At 43.6% G+C, this 13,316-nt stretch overlaps 1 protein-coding gene across 5 annotated transcripts in view; it reads right to left on the bottom strand.

Moving 5' to 3' along the window:
• FGD3 (FYVE, RhoGEF and PH domain containing 3) overlaps positions 1–13,316 on the bottom strand; it is a 103,407-nt gene that overhangs the window by 16,866 nt on the left and 73,225 nt on the right. For all 5 annotated transcript variants that reach the window (XM_065642750.1, XM_065642751.1, XM_065642752.1 and 2 more), the window contains 8 exons: positions 12,873–13,011; positions 12,183–12,241; positions 9,250–9,396; positions 8,644–8,736; positions 8,115–8,194; positions 7,650–7,680; positions 6,976–7,077; positions 3,099–3,161 (listed from right to left, as the gene is read on the bottom strand). In XM_065642750.1, the coding sequence (XP_065498822.1) occupies positions 3,099–3,161; positions 6,976–7,077; positions 7,650–7,680; positions 8,115–8,194; positions 8,644–8,736; positions 9,250–9,396; positions 12,183–12,241; positions 12,873–13,011 (714 nt within the window). The remainder of the gene's footprint in view (positions 1–3,098; positions 3,162–6,975; positions 7,078–7,649; positions 7,681–8,114; positions 8,195–8,643; positions 8,737–9,249; positions 9,397–12,182; positions 12,242–12,872; positions 13,012–13,316) is intronic.

Genomic DNA, 13,316 nt, shown 5'->3' with positions numbered 1-13,316 from the left:
ATATTTTGTACTTTGTAATGCAGCTAAATTGTTTAGTTTGTTTCTCTATACGCCAATGCCATATATGCAAGATGATATGCAAGACAATCTTGCGCTGGCTTGTACTTTCCTTGTGCATAAAGATGGCTGAGCACAAACTGCACAAATGGTGCGAGCAACGCAGCGCAGCACACAGCGACGCTGTGCAGCACACAGCGATGCAACGTGGCACACAGCGACGCTGTGCAGCACACAGCGATGCAACGTGGCACACAGCGACGCTGTGCAGCACACAGCGATGCAACGTGGCACACAGCGACGCTGTGCAGCACACAGCGATGCAACGTGGCACACAGCGACGCTGTGCAGCACACAGCGATGCAACGTGGCACACAGCGACGCTGTGCAGCACACAGCGATGCAACGTGGCACACAGCGACGCTGTGCAGCACACAGCGATGCAACGTGGCACACAGCGACGCTGTGCAGCACACAGCGATGCAACGTGGCACACAGCGACGCTGTGCAGCACACAGCGATGCAACGTGGCACACAGCGACGCTGTGCAGCACACAGCGATGCAACGTGGCACACAGCGACGCTGTGCAGCACACAGCGATGCAACGTGGCACACAGCGACGCTGTGCAGCACACAGCGATGCAACGTGGCACACAGCGACGCTGTGCAGCACACAGCGATGCAACGTGGCACACAGCGACGCTGTGCAGCACACAGCGATGCAACGTGGCACACAGCGACGCTGTGCAGCACACAGCGATGCAACGTGGCACACAGCGACGCTGTGCAGCACACAGCGATGCAACGTGGCACACAGCGACGCTGTGCAGCACACAGCGATGCAACGTGGCACACAGCGACGCTGTGCAGCACACAGCGATGCAACGTGGCACACAGCGACGCTGTGCAGCACACAGCGATGCAACGTGGCACACAGCGACGCTGTGCAGCACACAGCGATGCAACATGGCACACAGCGACGCTGTGCAGCACACAGCGATGCAACGCGGCACACAGCGATGCAACGTGGCACACAGCGACGCTGTGCAGCACACAGTGATGCAACGCGGCACACAGCAATGCAGCGCGGCACACAGCGACGCTGTGCAGCACACAGTGACGCTACGCGGCACACAGCGACGCTGTGCAGCACACAGCGATGCAGCGCGGCACACAGCGACGCTGTGCAGCACACAGTGATGCAGAGCGGCACACAGCAACGCAGCGCAGCACACAGCGACGCTGTGCAGCACACAGCGATGCAACGTGGCACACAGCGACGCTGTGCAGCACACAGTGATGCAGCGCAGGACACAGTGACACTGCAGCACACAGCAATGCAGCGCAGCACAGTGACACTGTGCAGCACACAGCGACGCTACGTGGCACACAGCAATGCAGTGCAGCACACAGTGACACTGCAGCACACAGCAATGCAGCGCAGCACACAGTGACACTGTGCAGCACACAGCGATGCAGGACAGCACATAGTGACACTGTGCAGCACACAGCGATGCAGGACAGCACACAGCGATGCAGGACAGCACACGGCTCGGGCTGCCTGCGCTGGGCTGTCGCTGTCGGGTTGTGTGAACGTGCAACGCTGCAGAAAACCTGAGAGACTCGTCAGGAGACTCAGCAGAACCTGAGGAAGGAGACACCAGTTTGCTGACCACCACTACCACCAAGTGGTTTGCATGAGGAAGCTGTTTTAAGCACAGAATGTACTCACTCAAGCACTCACTGAGATGTTTCTATAAGGATGTCATCATTAAAAATTAATATTTTCGAAAGCTGCAACTATCATCTGAATTCTTGCTCACGCTGATGTTATCCATTTGCTACGATACAGCAAAATGAGATCCCAGAATCAATACTACAGAATTTTGGATATTTTTAGCTTTGTGTTTTTGATCAACTCAATTTTATTTCTATCTCAGAAATTGAATTTTTCTTTAAATACGCAACTTACGGAAAATTACTTAATGTGTCAAGATATACTATACAAATCACTAACCTGACCATGTATAATCAACTATAAAGATCTAATTTTTTTTTTCTTTAATTCCAACTAAAATCTGCATTCCCTAAGAAACTGAAGACCCACAGCTAGCTCACTGGATCATCTGCAACTTGAGGAACGGGGGCCTAATACAGGGGACTAATCGCAAAACTGACTACAAATACATTAAAAATTTCTTAGGGAAAATATGAAGTGTGAACAGACAATAAATAGCAAGGAGTATACTAATTACAAACACTTATTTTTAACGAGCTCTTGTTTGTGTAGGTCAGGTTGCTGGCTTGTTTAAAAGCTTTTCATGGATACTCTGTAAACTCTATCAGTAGGTTACAAGCTTGGCCAGAGGTCTGGAAAAGCGTGCTAAGGGGCTCCTTTGCTATTAAAAAGGTCATGCTAATATTAATACATAATATCCTATAGTATGAGAGATGAGAACACTAAAAAAATAGACTTTATTAAGGACTCAAAACCTCTGGTTTGACTCAGCAGCAGTCATAAATGTCGTACAGAGCAAAATGAAAAATACCTTTAAAAGTATATTTTGCTTTCACAGCAGCCAATCACGTACAGGCCAGAGATGTATGAAAGTACTATCATCTCCTCTGCATTAGCAGAAACATGAAAAGCATGCTCTGAAAGAAGCGTTAATCAAAATGTGGTTCTGGAGATGAAATCCCAAGTTCCACAGTCTGACAGTATTAACCAGCCAGGTTTCCTTGTCTCTGCCCTCTGCTCCCAAGCTCTCAGTGTAGCTCCCTATCAGAATTCAAAAACAAACACAAAAACCCCAACGCTACAACTGTACCAATCAACTTCCCTCCAGGGTCCCCACAACTGGGTTCACACACATGTGCAGATGTATCTGGAATAGGAGGATTTAAATTCCCTGATGGTGCAAACTCCGCAAGTAGCTGTGGGTGTAACGTGGCCAAGAAGTTAAGGACAGGACAGCCGCAGCAACAGACAGCAGAATACAAACTGATATACTGAAGTATCTGATTTTTTTTTTTCCTGCTACAAAAGAAACACAATGGCCCTGCCTTGCTCTACCGAAAGTATCAGCTTCAAATGACCTACCCCTCCGAACGCACCGCCACCATCTGCTCCTGGCATCGACTCCACCGAGCTGGTGCTGGCTATCTGAGGGACAGAGAATGACACACAACAATTTCAACACGGACGTTCTTCCTGAAATATATTAAATGTTGAGAAAGAAAACATGGCATCATTTGCTTTTAGCCCCTCAACTATTTGCTTGTGAACACGCTTTAATTGCACAGGTACTCAGCCACCCCCTGATGCTGGGTTGACTACGAAGAGGGTGACGTTACCGACGGTGGGGACGTGCCGAGGCTGCTGCTTGGTGCAGTCAGTGGGTTCCATTCAAATAGCACGCAGGTCAGTGTTTCTTAATTGCAATACACCTCTCAGCCTCTTAATAAATGCAGACTGGCATCTATACGTACTTAATACATATAGAGGGCATATAACAACCTCAGGTACACCAAAATCATAGGTTACATCCTAAAAGGAAAACCATCCCATCTGCCATTAATGTACAGGGATTTGCTAGTTTACAAGTGGTTCTCAAAATATTAGACTCTTTATGATAAATTCTCTTCCTTTGCTGATTAGACAATGTCTCATATTTCAAGGTTACCCAAATCTCCAGTGCATTTTTGCTTCTTTCCATTTGAAAGCAAAAAGGTTTAATCTCTGTTATTACCAAAAAACCTGAACTGTTGCTTTGAGTAAGCAGCCAAATTGAAGAGCTATTCATTCTGATACCCAGTCGTATCTATTTGTATACTAATACAATCAGTTGACTCTTGAGAACAAGCAAATGAGCAACTGCATTCCCTGGGGCTGGGGCTGTGTCACCCCTGGAACAAGTCCTCAGAAAATGCAGCTTAATGAAAGGGAGGCATCATGTACAGCTCCAGCCAACTATTTCTGCCTCCACAAAAACCCAGCAACCCTGGGTCTTCACAGCATCTATTCTCCAGTCCTGCAGAAAGGAATCCTCATCAACCCACATATTTTGATCCCTCTGTGTAGTAAAAGGGCATCTGTGTGCTGTGACACGGGACTTGGGAAAGGAAATGTAAATGTGGAGAGAAAATGGGGTCTGAATGAGAGACTGAGAAAGGCCCCAGCAAGTTCAGGGAAAAGAGTAAACTTCTCTAGATGACTGTTCAGATCCTCACGCCCTTTTAATATTTATTTGGAAAAATGTTCTAAAAATCAAATACCCTCTACTCTTAACCTGGAAAAGATTTCAAAAGGGCTTGTTCCCCTTATGTTACCATTACCAATTCAAGCGAGTGTGATGTGATGTGGATGAAGACAGTTATTCACATCTGTCAGAACTACCCCAGGGCTTGGGGGAGGAACAGAAATGGGGGTGGGAGTGGAAATAACGATTTAACAGGATCTAAACCTCATGGTTTAACTACCAGAAGCAGTCCCAACTCTCAGATCTCGGGGATGCCACTTGTGCAGAGCCCTCTGCCGCACTTTTCCTTGCCAGCCTTCCAGTAAGGCACAAACCGCGTCCTTCCCACACCCCATGAGCCTCCAGCTCTTCCGAGACGTGCAGCGGTAAGAGAGGTCCTCTTCCTTGGGAACAGTTTTAGATGGCTTTAAAAAAACCCTTCACACAGCCTTGAAATGCTGCAGGTGAAAAGGCAAAACAGGCAAATGGGTGTCCTCTTTCTGAAGGAACTAAGCCACAAAGGGACCCTGAAGCTTTCTGAAAAGACAAAGACACTGTGACGGTCACCCTGCAAGAGAGTGACTGGCGACAGCTCTGAACGTTCACCTCCTGACAGCTGGGACGTCACAAATTCCTGGAGATTATTCTGCAGGCGGTATCTTAAGAATCAGATAACAATGTCATATCTCTGCACTTCCAAGAACCTGCAGGTCTGTAGGCAGGTTACAGGTGAAGATCAACCTCAGCGCTTGTCTGAGGCTGTGGAAGCCAGCAGGGAAAACAACAGCACAGGAAGAATTGCGTGCAAAGGCATGGGCTGGTCTGCAACTGAAATCAATCCTAAACACTGTAACATAGCAAACGTATGGTCAGGGATGGAGAAAAGCAATTTGGCTCTTTTTCTACAGGCTTATTAGAACCAATTTCTAGTAGCTGTTACAGATCCAGCCCGGAATCCATGAATGCATATCTGTTTCTTGACTCATGAGAGCAAAAAAAGGAAGATTATTGTCATTTTTTCCTCTACAGAACACTGCCCAATATTCCATAAAGATGATGAGATACGTATGGTTGATGCTGCCTACAGCAGCATATTGCTACTAAGAATGCTCTCAGTATTTGTCCAGTTTTCCTTACAGAACTACCTTCAGCTCTTTTCAACTGACAGCAATTTCTGCCACATTTAGCTGTGACATCAGTTTTCAAAGCTGATTATCTAGATAAGATAATCTCCTAAAAATGCAGGTTAGCATTCTGGCATGAAAGAAATTAAAATGCATACTGCATTAATATCACAGGCAGGAGATAAACCAGACTCTGCTCTGCTCGACTTTTAGGAACCAGTAGAGTATAAACATGTGGCTACCCCATTAACACAGGAACAAAATAAAATGGAATTTACAAAGGAAGATAATAATAATAATGAAGTTGAACAGACACTGTGTCTTCATTGGGTAGAAAGAAGTGTGCTTATTAGTTTGCTTGTTAGCAAAATATTTTTTTCCATCAGAGCATCCTGGTTCTGAAGACAGCCATGAGTTAACTTAAAAATATAGGCATGCATTGACTGTTTTTCCATTTTTTTTCCAAGTGTTTCTAGCTAATGAATAGTTCATGATCAGCAAGCTCTGCCATATTCTGAAAATGGCTCATTGCTGGCTGCTTTCAGCAACAGGATCCTAGATCTGCGGAGGTTTGCGGAGATCTCTGCTGTCAGTCTGATTAATGCTGGGGTAAAAGGAATGTCTAACAACGCCCCTGAGCCCCCTGGGAAATCAGTCGGATAAAAATCCAGCATGATTGAGTCACTGAATCAGGTCTGGGAAAGGCAAAGCTTCAAAAATGGTCAGGTGTCCAAAAAAAATTAAAAAAAGAAAAAACTTTATGAGGGCAAGGGAAGGGGAAGATAAAAAGATCCCCAAGTTTAATCTCTGCAGATGGACCTTCCCTCCTTGTGTTCCATGATCTACCATCTTTGACCACTGACATTATCAATATACAGGCAGCTCTGCACAAAAATCACTAAAAATTTCCCTCCTTCAGGCCTTCTCCCCTTTAGGTTGTAGCAAATGACTGTGGCTAAGGTTATCACCATAATTTTGAAGTCGAATTAAGAGATATTGTTATCATCCTCATGTGAATACTTCCAAAACAAATTTCCTAGCAGACACAGCATAGAGTAATACACTAGAGGTATAGAGAAACAGAATAAACTTTCAAGACTATTTTGCATATTTAGTTGAAGAGTATTCTTTCTGAAATATATTTATTATCTATAAGACAGTATTTTAAAGATCTTTTGAAAATGCATCGATTTCCTTTCAACTCTTCAGAATTTTTAAAATAATAATAAAATGAGAAAAGACAAATAATTCCCAAAACCATCTCTGAGAAGATGGGGAAAGGTAATGAAGAAAACCTCCCAGGCACAGAAATATAATTCCAGACAGTCAACCACTCATAATGTTGAAGAATTACACCTGTTATGCTAAATGAGCCACTACTCTGGAAAAGATGACTGATAGGTCTCTTGCACTCAGTTACCCTGGGTAATTTATTCCATACCTGCACGGCTGAGTAACTGTGACTGATACACATCTGAGAGCCAAAGAAATGGAGCTGACTGTACCATAATGTAATATAAAAATCAAGAACAAGGCTACACTATTTTAAAGTCAGCTGTGTAAGTCTAGTTTAACTGTTGGTTATAGCAAAGGAGAAATAATCACCCATACTTACTGAGGCATCAGCAGGATGCTCCTCCTCTTGAGAAAAAGAGCTATTGAATGCTCTAAATGTCTCACTGTTCTGTTTGTGCTTTTCAATTGTTGCTTGAATGACCTGAGACAAAAAAATCCAGCAAAGATGAGAAGTGTCACAAAAGGAGCCTTGGAAAAATTCTCTCATAGGAAGACAGGATTATCATTTTAGTCAAAACTCCTTACACTTGCATAAATGAAATGGAAACTTAAAAGCCTTAATAACTACCAAGGGTGGTGTTAACTCACTACGGCTGAAGTTAAAAATCAAGATTGTCATCAGACAGTGTCTCTACAGGTTCTACTGCTGGCCTTGGGGGCTGCAGGACACGGGAACCCTCCAGAAGCCCCGGATGCTGCCTGGGACCCTGGGGTGGCAGAGGGACCCTGGGGTGGCAGCAACGGGACCCTGGGGTGGCAGAGGGACCCTAGGGTGGCAGCAACGGGACCCTGGGGTGGCAGAGGGACCCTGGGGTGGCAGCAGTGGGGCCCTGCCTGCGGCTCCACATTCCTCCGTAAGCAGCTTCGCCAGGCTGGACTACCCGACTTCCTCGCGCAGACACATTCATCAGCAACCCCAACAAGATCATTTTAAAAACAGAAGTTCTAACTGCATGGTGCCCTCCACCGGTATCATAATGGTTTTGTACTAACCTGAATCCACTCCCTCTTCTCCTCTTCTGTCCTGTTAAAATGAAAGAAAAATGCAGAAAAAAATCATAATTCTACTTCAAATATCTTCAGTAAATTCAAATTCACATCTTTGTAGTTTTATATGCATCAAGATTTCAGCTTTGCTATCCACTACTTCATAAACATTATTAATAATTATTGACCTCAATTATTACCAAAAAAATGCCAAAAAAGTTTGAATTATTAATACAGTGTAGCCTATAAGCACTACTATAAACACTGTAAGCACCCAATAAAGCAAATCATCATAGCACTTCAACACACTCTGACTTGGGACCAACAAATACTCTTGCATATATAAGTCAAGCATCTCTGATGTTCATCTCCTGGTTTAAAGCTATGTCACACTAGCACAGCCATATCCCCTAGATCATAAATTTCTACATAAATATTCACAAACCTCAAAAGACAGAACAAGCACCATACCTGGCTTGTAGTTCCAGCGATCTCTTTTTTCCTGTTATTGAAAATGTATGAGCTACATTTTGCTTGGCAATTTCTTGGACCTGTAAAAAGAACATGTCAGCTTCTTATTAGTCTCCACTGTCTTTCAATCATTTTTAATGACTTACAAATATATACATTCTTTGAAATACTGAGCTGAAATGATTGCTCAGAATACAGTATAGAGGTAAACAAAGGATTGCTTCTGTAATTACTCATCTTGCTACAAACCTTCTGAATCTGTATCCCAAACCAGTCCCCTAAAGCAGCAGGGGAAAAGTCGGGTGCTGGGTGACATGGGAAGGCTTTCTAGCAAAGCATGCAGGGAGTCACCCGTTTCTCATCCACCTTTGGATGATTACCTCATAATTAAAAAAAAAAAAATCCAAAGCTGGACTTCAAAATTTTATTATATTCCTACAAACATATATTGATATATTTTTAGTTTCAGAGGGATCTGATGCTATCAAGTGGGGAAGCAATAAAACAGGGCAAAAGAAGAGATGCAAACCTGCAGTCCTGCAATGTCCATCTTCTCTCGAACACTGAACTTCTGGCCGATGAGCCTCAGTTTTGGCACACAGTATAGCACCATGCTGTTGAACTGCAACAAGGGAAGATTTGAAGTTAAGGCACTACATGCTGGACAGAGCTTGCATGTTGGCAGTTTAGGAATCCGGTGCATCTTACTCTAAGATGTAGTTCTCAGGAAGAGATTTAGGGAGCAAGCTAGGCTCGCGTATCATCACTTGGAAGAAGCTGGACAGACAGAAACATGTCAGCCAGTCGCTTCTACCTTCTCCCCTGCTCTGATACCAATTCGAGCATCTTGAAAGCAAAGGAGAGCTGTTCTCTCCGTGCAGCCGGGTATGAGGCTCCTCGGGTGCTTCACAAAAATGCAGCCGCTGAGGAGGGAGGCAGGAAAGGCCCCTTGCGGCTTGACAAGCCATCGGCAAAGGCACGAGCCTGGGAGAAGGAAGGAAACCCTCAGAGAAAAGGCATCAAGAGAAAAGTGCTGCAGAGAGGAGGGAGCAGCTGGGCTCAGCTGGTGAATGCTTTTTGTACCTATCATTTCACAGCACAACTCTGAAAATAAGACAGCAACAGAAAAACTCACCAGGAATAAATACCTATCCTGTGCTGTGCCATTCTTTGCTGAAAGTTTCTGAATGTGTCCTTCTTTAATGAGCTCGTTGGCTGGGTTAACAATGTCTTCTTCCCCACCAAGTCGCTCATAGACTTCCAAAAGCTTGTGCATCTTTTCCTGCAAGTGCAAAACCCCCCACAATTTAAGTAAAATAAATTATTCCACTTGGCCTGTTACTCACGGTATCATTTCTGTGGTAAGTGTAAATAAGTAGGAAAGAAAATAGACTTTCACTTCTGCTATTGCTTTGCATTTTCAAAAATTAATGAATACCTGTTCCATACTCTTCAGTCCTCTTCCCCACTCTGTATTAGTCACTCATGAGTCATACTCGGATTGTACCATTTTAAGGACGTTTTGAGATCAATCTATTTGCTATTTTTAGATGTTCCTATTCAATGACAAATACGTATCTTTGGAAGCAACGGCATCGGGTCCAGTAAAACCAATGGCCAAGTTGGAGACTAGTAGGTTACCAAATTGTTTCCAAGTTTGAATTGACTAACTCAGCTTCCACTCCTATATCTCAGACTAAGATTTCTGCCACAGTATGAACATATTTCAGCTTCTGAGAAGTTTCACCTCTTGTATTGTTGTCGATTCAATGGCAGGTAGGTCTCCATAACCAAGCACAGTCATATTCTGCATTTCTAAGCTCAGTCTAAAACCTCAGCTGTATGGGGAATGCTACAGGGGCCTCTGTGGCAAAAAGAGCCTCTGAAATAGGCCAGGACAAAATGCTTAAAATATAGTCTGATGTCACACAGGCATCCTTATGTCTTGGTCAAAATTCTTTATGAAGGGATTACTTTTTCCTTTTCAGCAAAGCACTGTTTCTACTTTGTATTAACTCATCCAAATATTAAAGTCCGCCTACATGGTATTCAAATGGATAAAGGTAACTAGTTCACTCACTTGCAGCTGCTATATTAAGCACTACAGCAGCTTTAACAAGTCAAAATAAGAAAAGTGTGTAAGTCTTGCTACTGAGTTATAGCATTTGGAAAGGTTTGGCTTTCAACCACGAGCTGGACTGATGTGCTCCAAATGGCACTGTCAGCAAATGGTCAGAAAATGTGGACAGAGATCTATGCAATTACACTCAAATATGCCCAAACATCTCTAGATTGTATCTCTACCTATCTATAGATCGAGCTGGAATTTCAGGTCTTTACACACTCGTTTACCCCCATTTGACTTGAGAATTTTCACCACAAATATCCATCACACCAGTTCCTGTCCTAATCAATTCTTCTGACCAACAATTAAACAAATGAACAACCAAAAAAACTCACCAGAAAAACTCAAACAAACCCAGACCATTGAAATAAATACATTGTAAATCAAAATGGCAGGTAGGGTCTGTGGATTAAAAACACATAAGCAAATGACCTAAACTTCAAAATGCAGTAGATTTTTTTTTTTCCATCAAATGGGAAGATGAGCAATTTAATTTAAAACAAACAAACAAGAAAATAAAAACCATTGAACTTATTGAGCTAGGTTTTTTTTAAAGGAGTAACTAGAAAACTAAGAGCAGATCCAACAGCTGAGGGACATCCACACTTGTAGGAAAAATCAGCTTTGGAAGCATGATTTATTTCTTCTACTACACCACAGTGGGAGGAGGAAGCCAACAATTATTTCGAACCTCCACTAACTCTTGGAGATTTTGCATTTCTCTTGGTTTGGCTCCGACTCACCGCGGGGCCATCAGAGCCGTGTGCGCAAGATCCTGCGGCTCTTGCTCCACCGGCCCCCAGCTGCCCCGGCACCTTCTGTGGGGATGCCCAAGTTAGGAAACCCCCCTATTAATTACAAAAGAATTCAATGCAATAAGATTAGACGTTTCAGGTTGTTAGCAGCAATGAACGGCGGGGTGTAAAATTATTATAGTCGACTTTTCTGACAGGTTTTTGTGTACTAACAGAAAAAGCACCCAACACAGAAAGCAACCGGCTGGTAGCTTCATATTCCTGCTCTCTGTGGAGATACTGTGCACAGTCCCCAGCAAAATAGTTGCTACTTGTGGAAGAGTTGCTCAAGGCCCCAAACCAGAAAAACTTCCACCTAATTTTATCCTTAACAAGAGAACACACTAGACTCCAACAGAAGTAGACGGTTTCGAAACTGGTTTTCACTGAGACATACTGAAAATACCCAGCTGTGAGCTGGTTCCTGCCCTGTGCAGCCAGAGGAAACGTGTCTCATGGTGCCTGCGTGGCCACCAGAAGGAAGCGAGGGTCTGTCAGGGAAGGGGATGCTGACCTGGGACCCACCGTCGCTCAGCGGGTGCTAAGCCAGTTACGCAGCATTTCAGATCTATTACATATACAAGCTCCTGAGGCACTTGGGTGCACAAAAGGGATAACACCTGTAACTATGAAGTCCATTTACTTCAATCATAACGCACTCACTGTTCTGCACGTAAAGGACGTGCCAACATTCAAAATCTCCACGGTCTCAGGCTGCCCAGCTTTGGAAGTATAGGTTACTAAAGCTACTGACACACGCTTTGTGCATTTAAAATGAGCCAAAATCAAATCAAAACAACTTCCCATCCGGTGAAGACCTGTAGGGCTAAAAAAAAAGTGTGAAAATCTGCAAGTATAACTTGTGTAGGGACCTAATGCTTTCAACTTTTTTCAGTGAAAAGTAAATAATGAGTTTTATGAAGACCTCCTTTTTCAACCCATTGGGTACCTAAGAGCAAGGAAAGTGAAATTTAGGCACAACAACCCATGGTAACTGCAAAAGGATCATTTATGATCAAGAACTCAGATAACCAACTGATGTTTAAAGCCTGACTCACTGTACACTACTTCGCCTAGTGCAGCAGGGGACCATTGGTTCAACCAAGCGTTTTAGTCAGATTACGATTCCATTACACAATTTCTACTCACCATCTTTCGGATGGCTGCATTCGAATGGTTCGCTGCTGTAGATATGAGCTCCAGTGATTCTGCAATAAAGGTAGCAGCAGTTATGCATTCTACAGATTTTATCTGTTAATTGCACCCTGGGTTTTCTTTTTCACCTCCCTCAGTGTTCTTCCTGTAAAATTGCTGTTGCAAAAGCAAAGACTGCACTTTTTCCTTCCAAAAAGTAAAAAGAACGCTTATAAGCGATTATATACACAATCATTTCTGCATGTTCAGCTGGGCCATGCACATCTAAATGTTTAATCTTCCTCTCCTAAAAGTCTAGGCAAAAAAAGCACACACTTTCCTTGGGAAGCACATACATTTAAGACCACTCTTATATTCTTCCTCTGGCTTTTGCAAGGGTGTCTTCCTGTATTCGTCCTTGGCCATACGATGGATTAAATAAAAATGCCAAATGTTCTGCCATAACAAACCTCAATATTTTGCCATTGGTTATTTGCCAAAGCTCCCTTCAGTCCTTGAGCTAACATATCCACCCTTCTCTACTGTAAGAGCATTCAAAACCCCTTTGTGCTATGTTTGGCGATAATTTGATTCATTCAAATCCCCATTTATACTATAGCCCTAGTTGAAAGTATCTGAATATGTGAAGAAAAAACTCTCCAGGATTTTATTTTACTCATTATCTAGAGAGGAGTTTACATGTACTTTCAGCATCTTTCCTGTCTGGAGACTCTTCTGGAAGTTTCTTCAAATAGTCTTTGAGGAGAAGCTCATAACGAGGAATCCTTTGCACTGGTTCAAGCATGTGATGCTGTAATGTCAGATTTCCACACACCTCCTGTTTCTGGAATGGAGAGAAAACAAGCACAGAAGGATTTGATTTTGTTCCTGCCTTTGGTGTTGAACAGCAATGAAAAATGACCATTCGCATGAGTTAGAGGAGCGCAAAACAACTTCTCAAGCTATCATAGAATCATTAAGGTTAGAAAAGACCCTTAAGATCATCGAGTCCAACCACTAAGCTAACACTGACAAGTCCACCACTGACCCACGTCCCTGAGAACCTCATCTCCACGTCTGTTCAACCCCTCCAGAGCTTTCATGGATATGCCAGCATAAGCAGAGCTCTTCCCCCTCCACATGCAGCTT

This window comes from Caloenas nicobarica, chromosome 11 (assembly GCF_036013445.1).
Source record: "Caloenas nicobarica isolate bCalNic1 chromosome 11, bCalNic1.hap1, whole genome shotgun sequence".
Lineage (NCBI taxonomy): Eukaryota > Metazoa > Chordata > Aves > Columbiformes > Columbidae > Caloenas > Caloenas nicobarica.
Note: the sequence above shows the minus strand (reverse complement) of the source record. Positions and strands in the feature narration are given on the sequence as shown.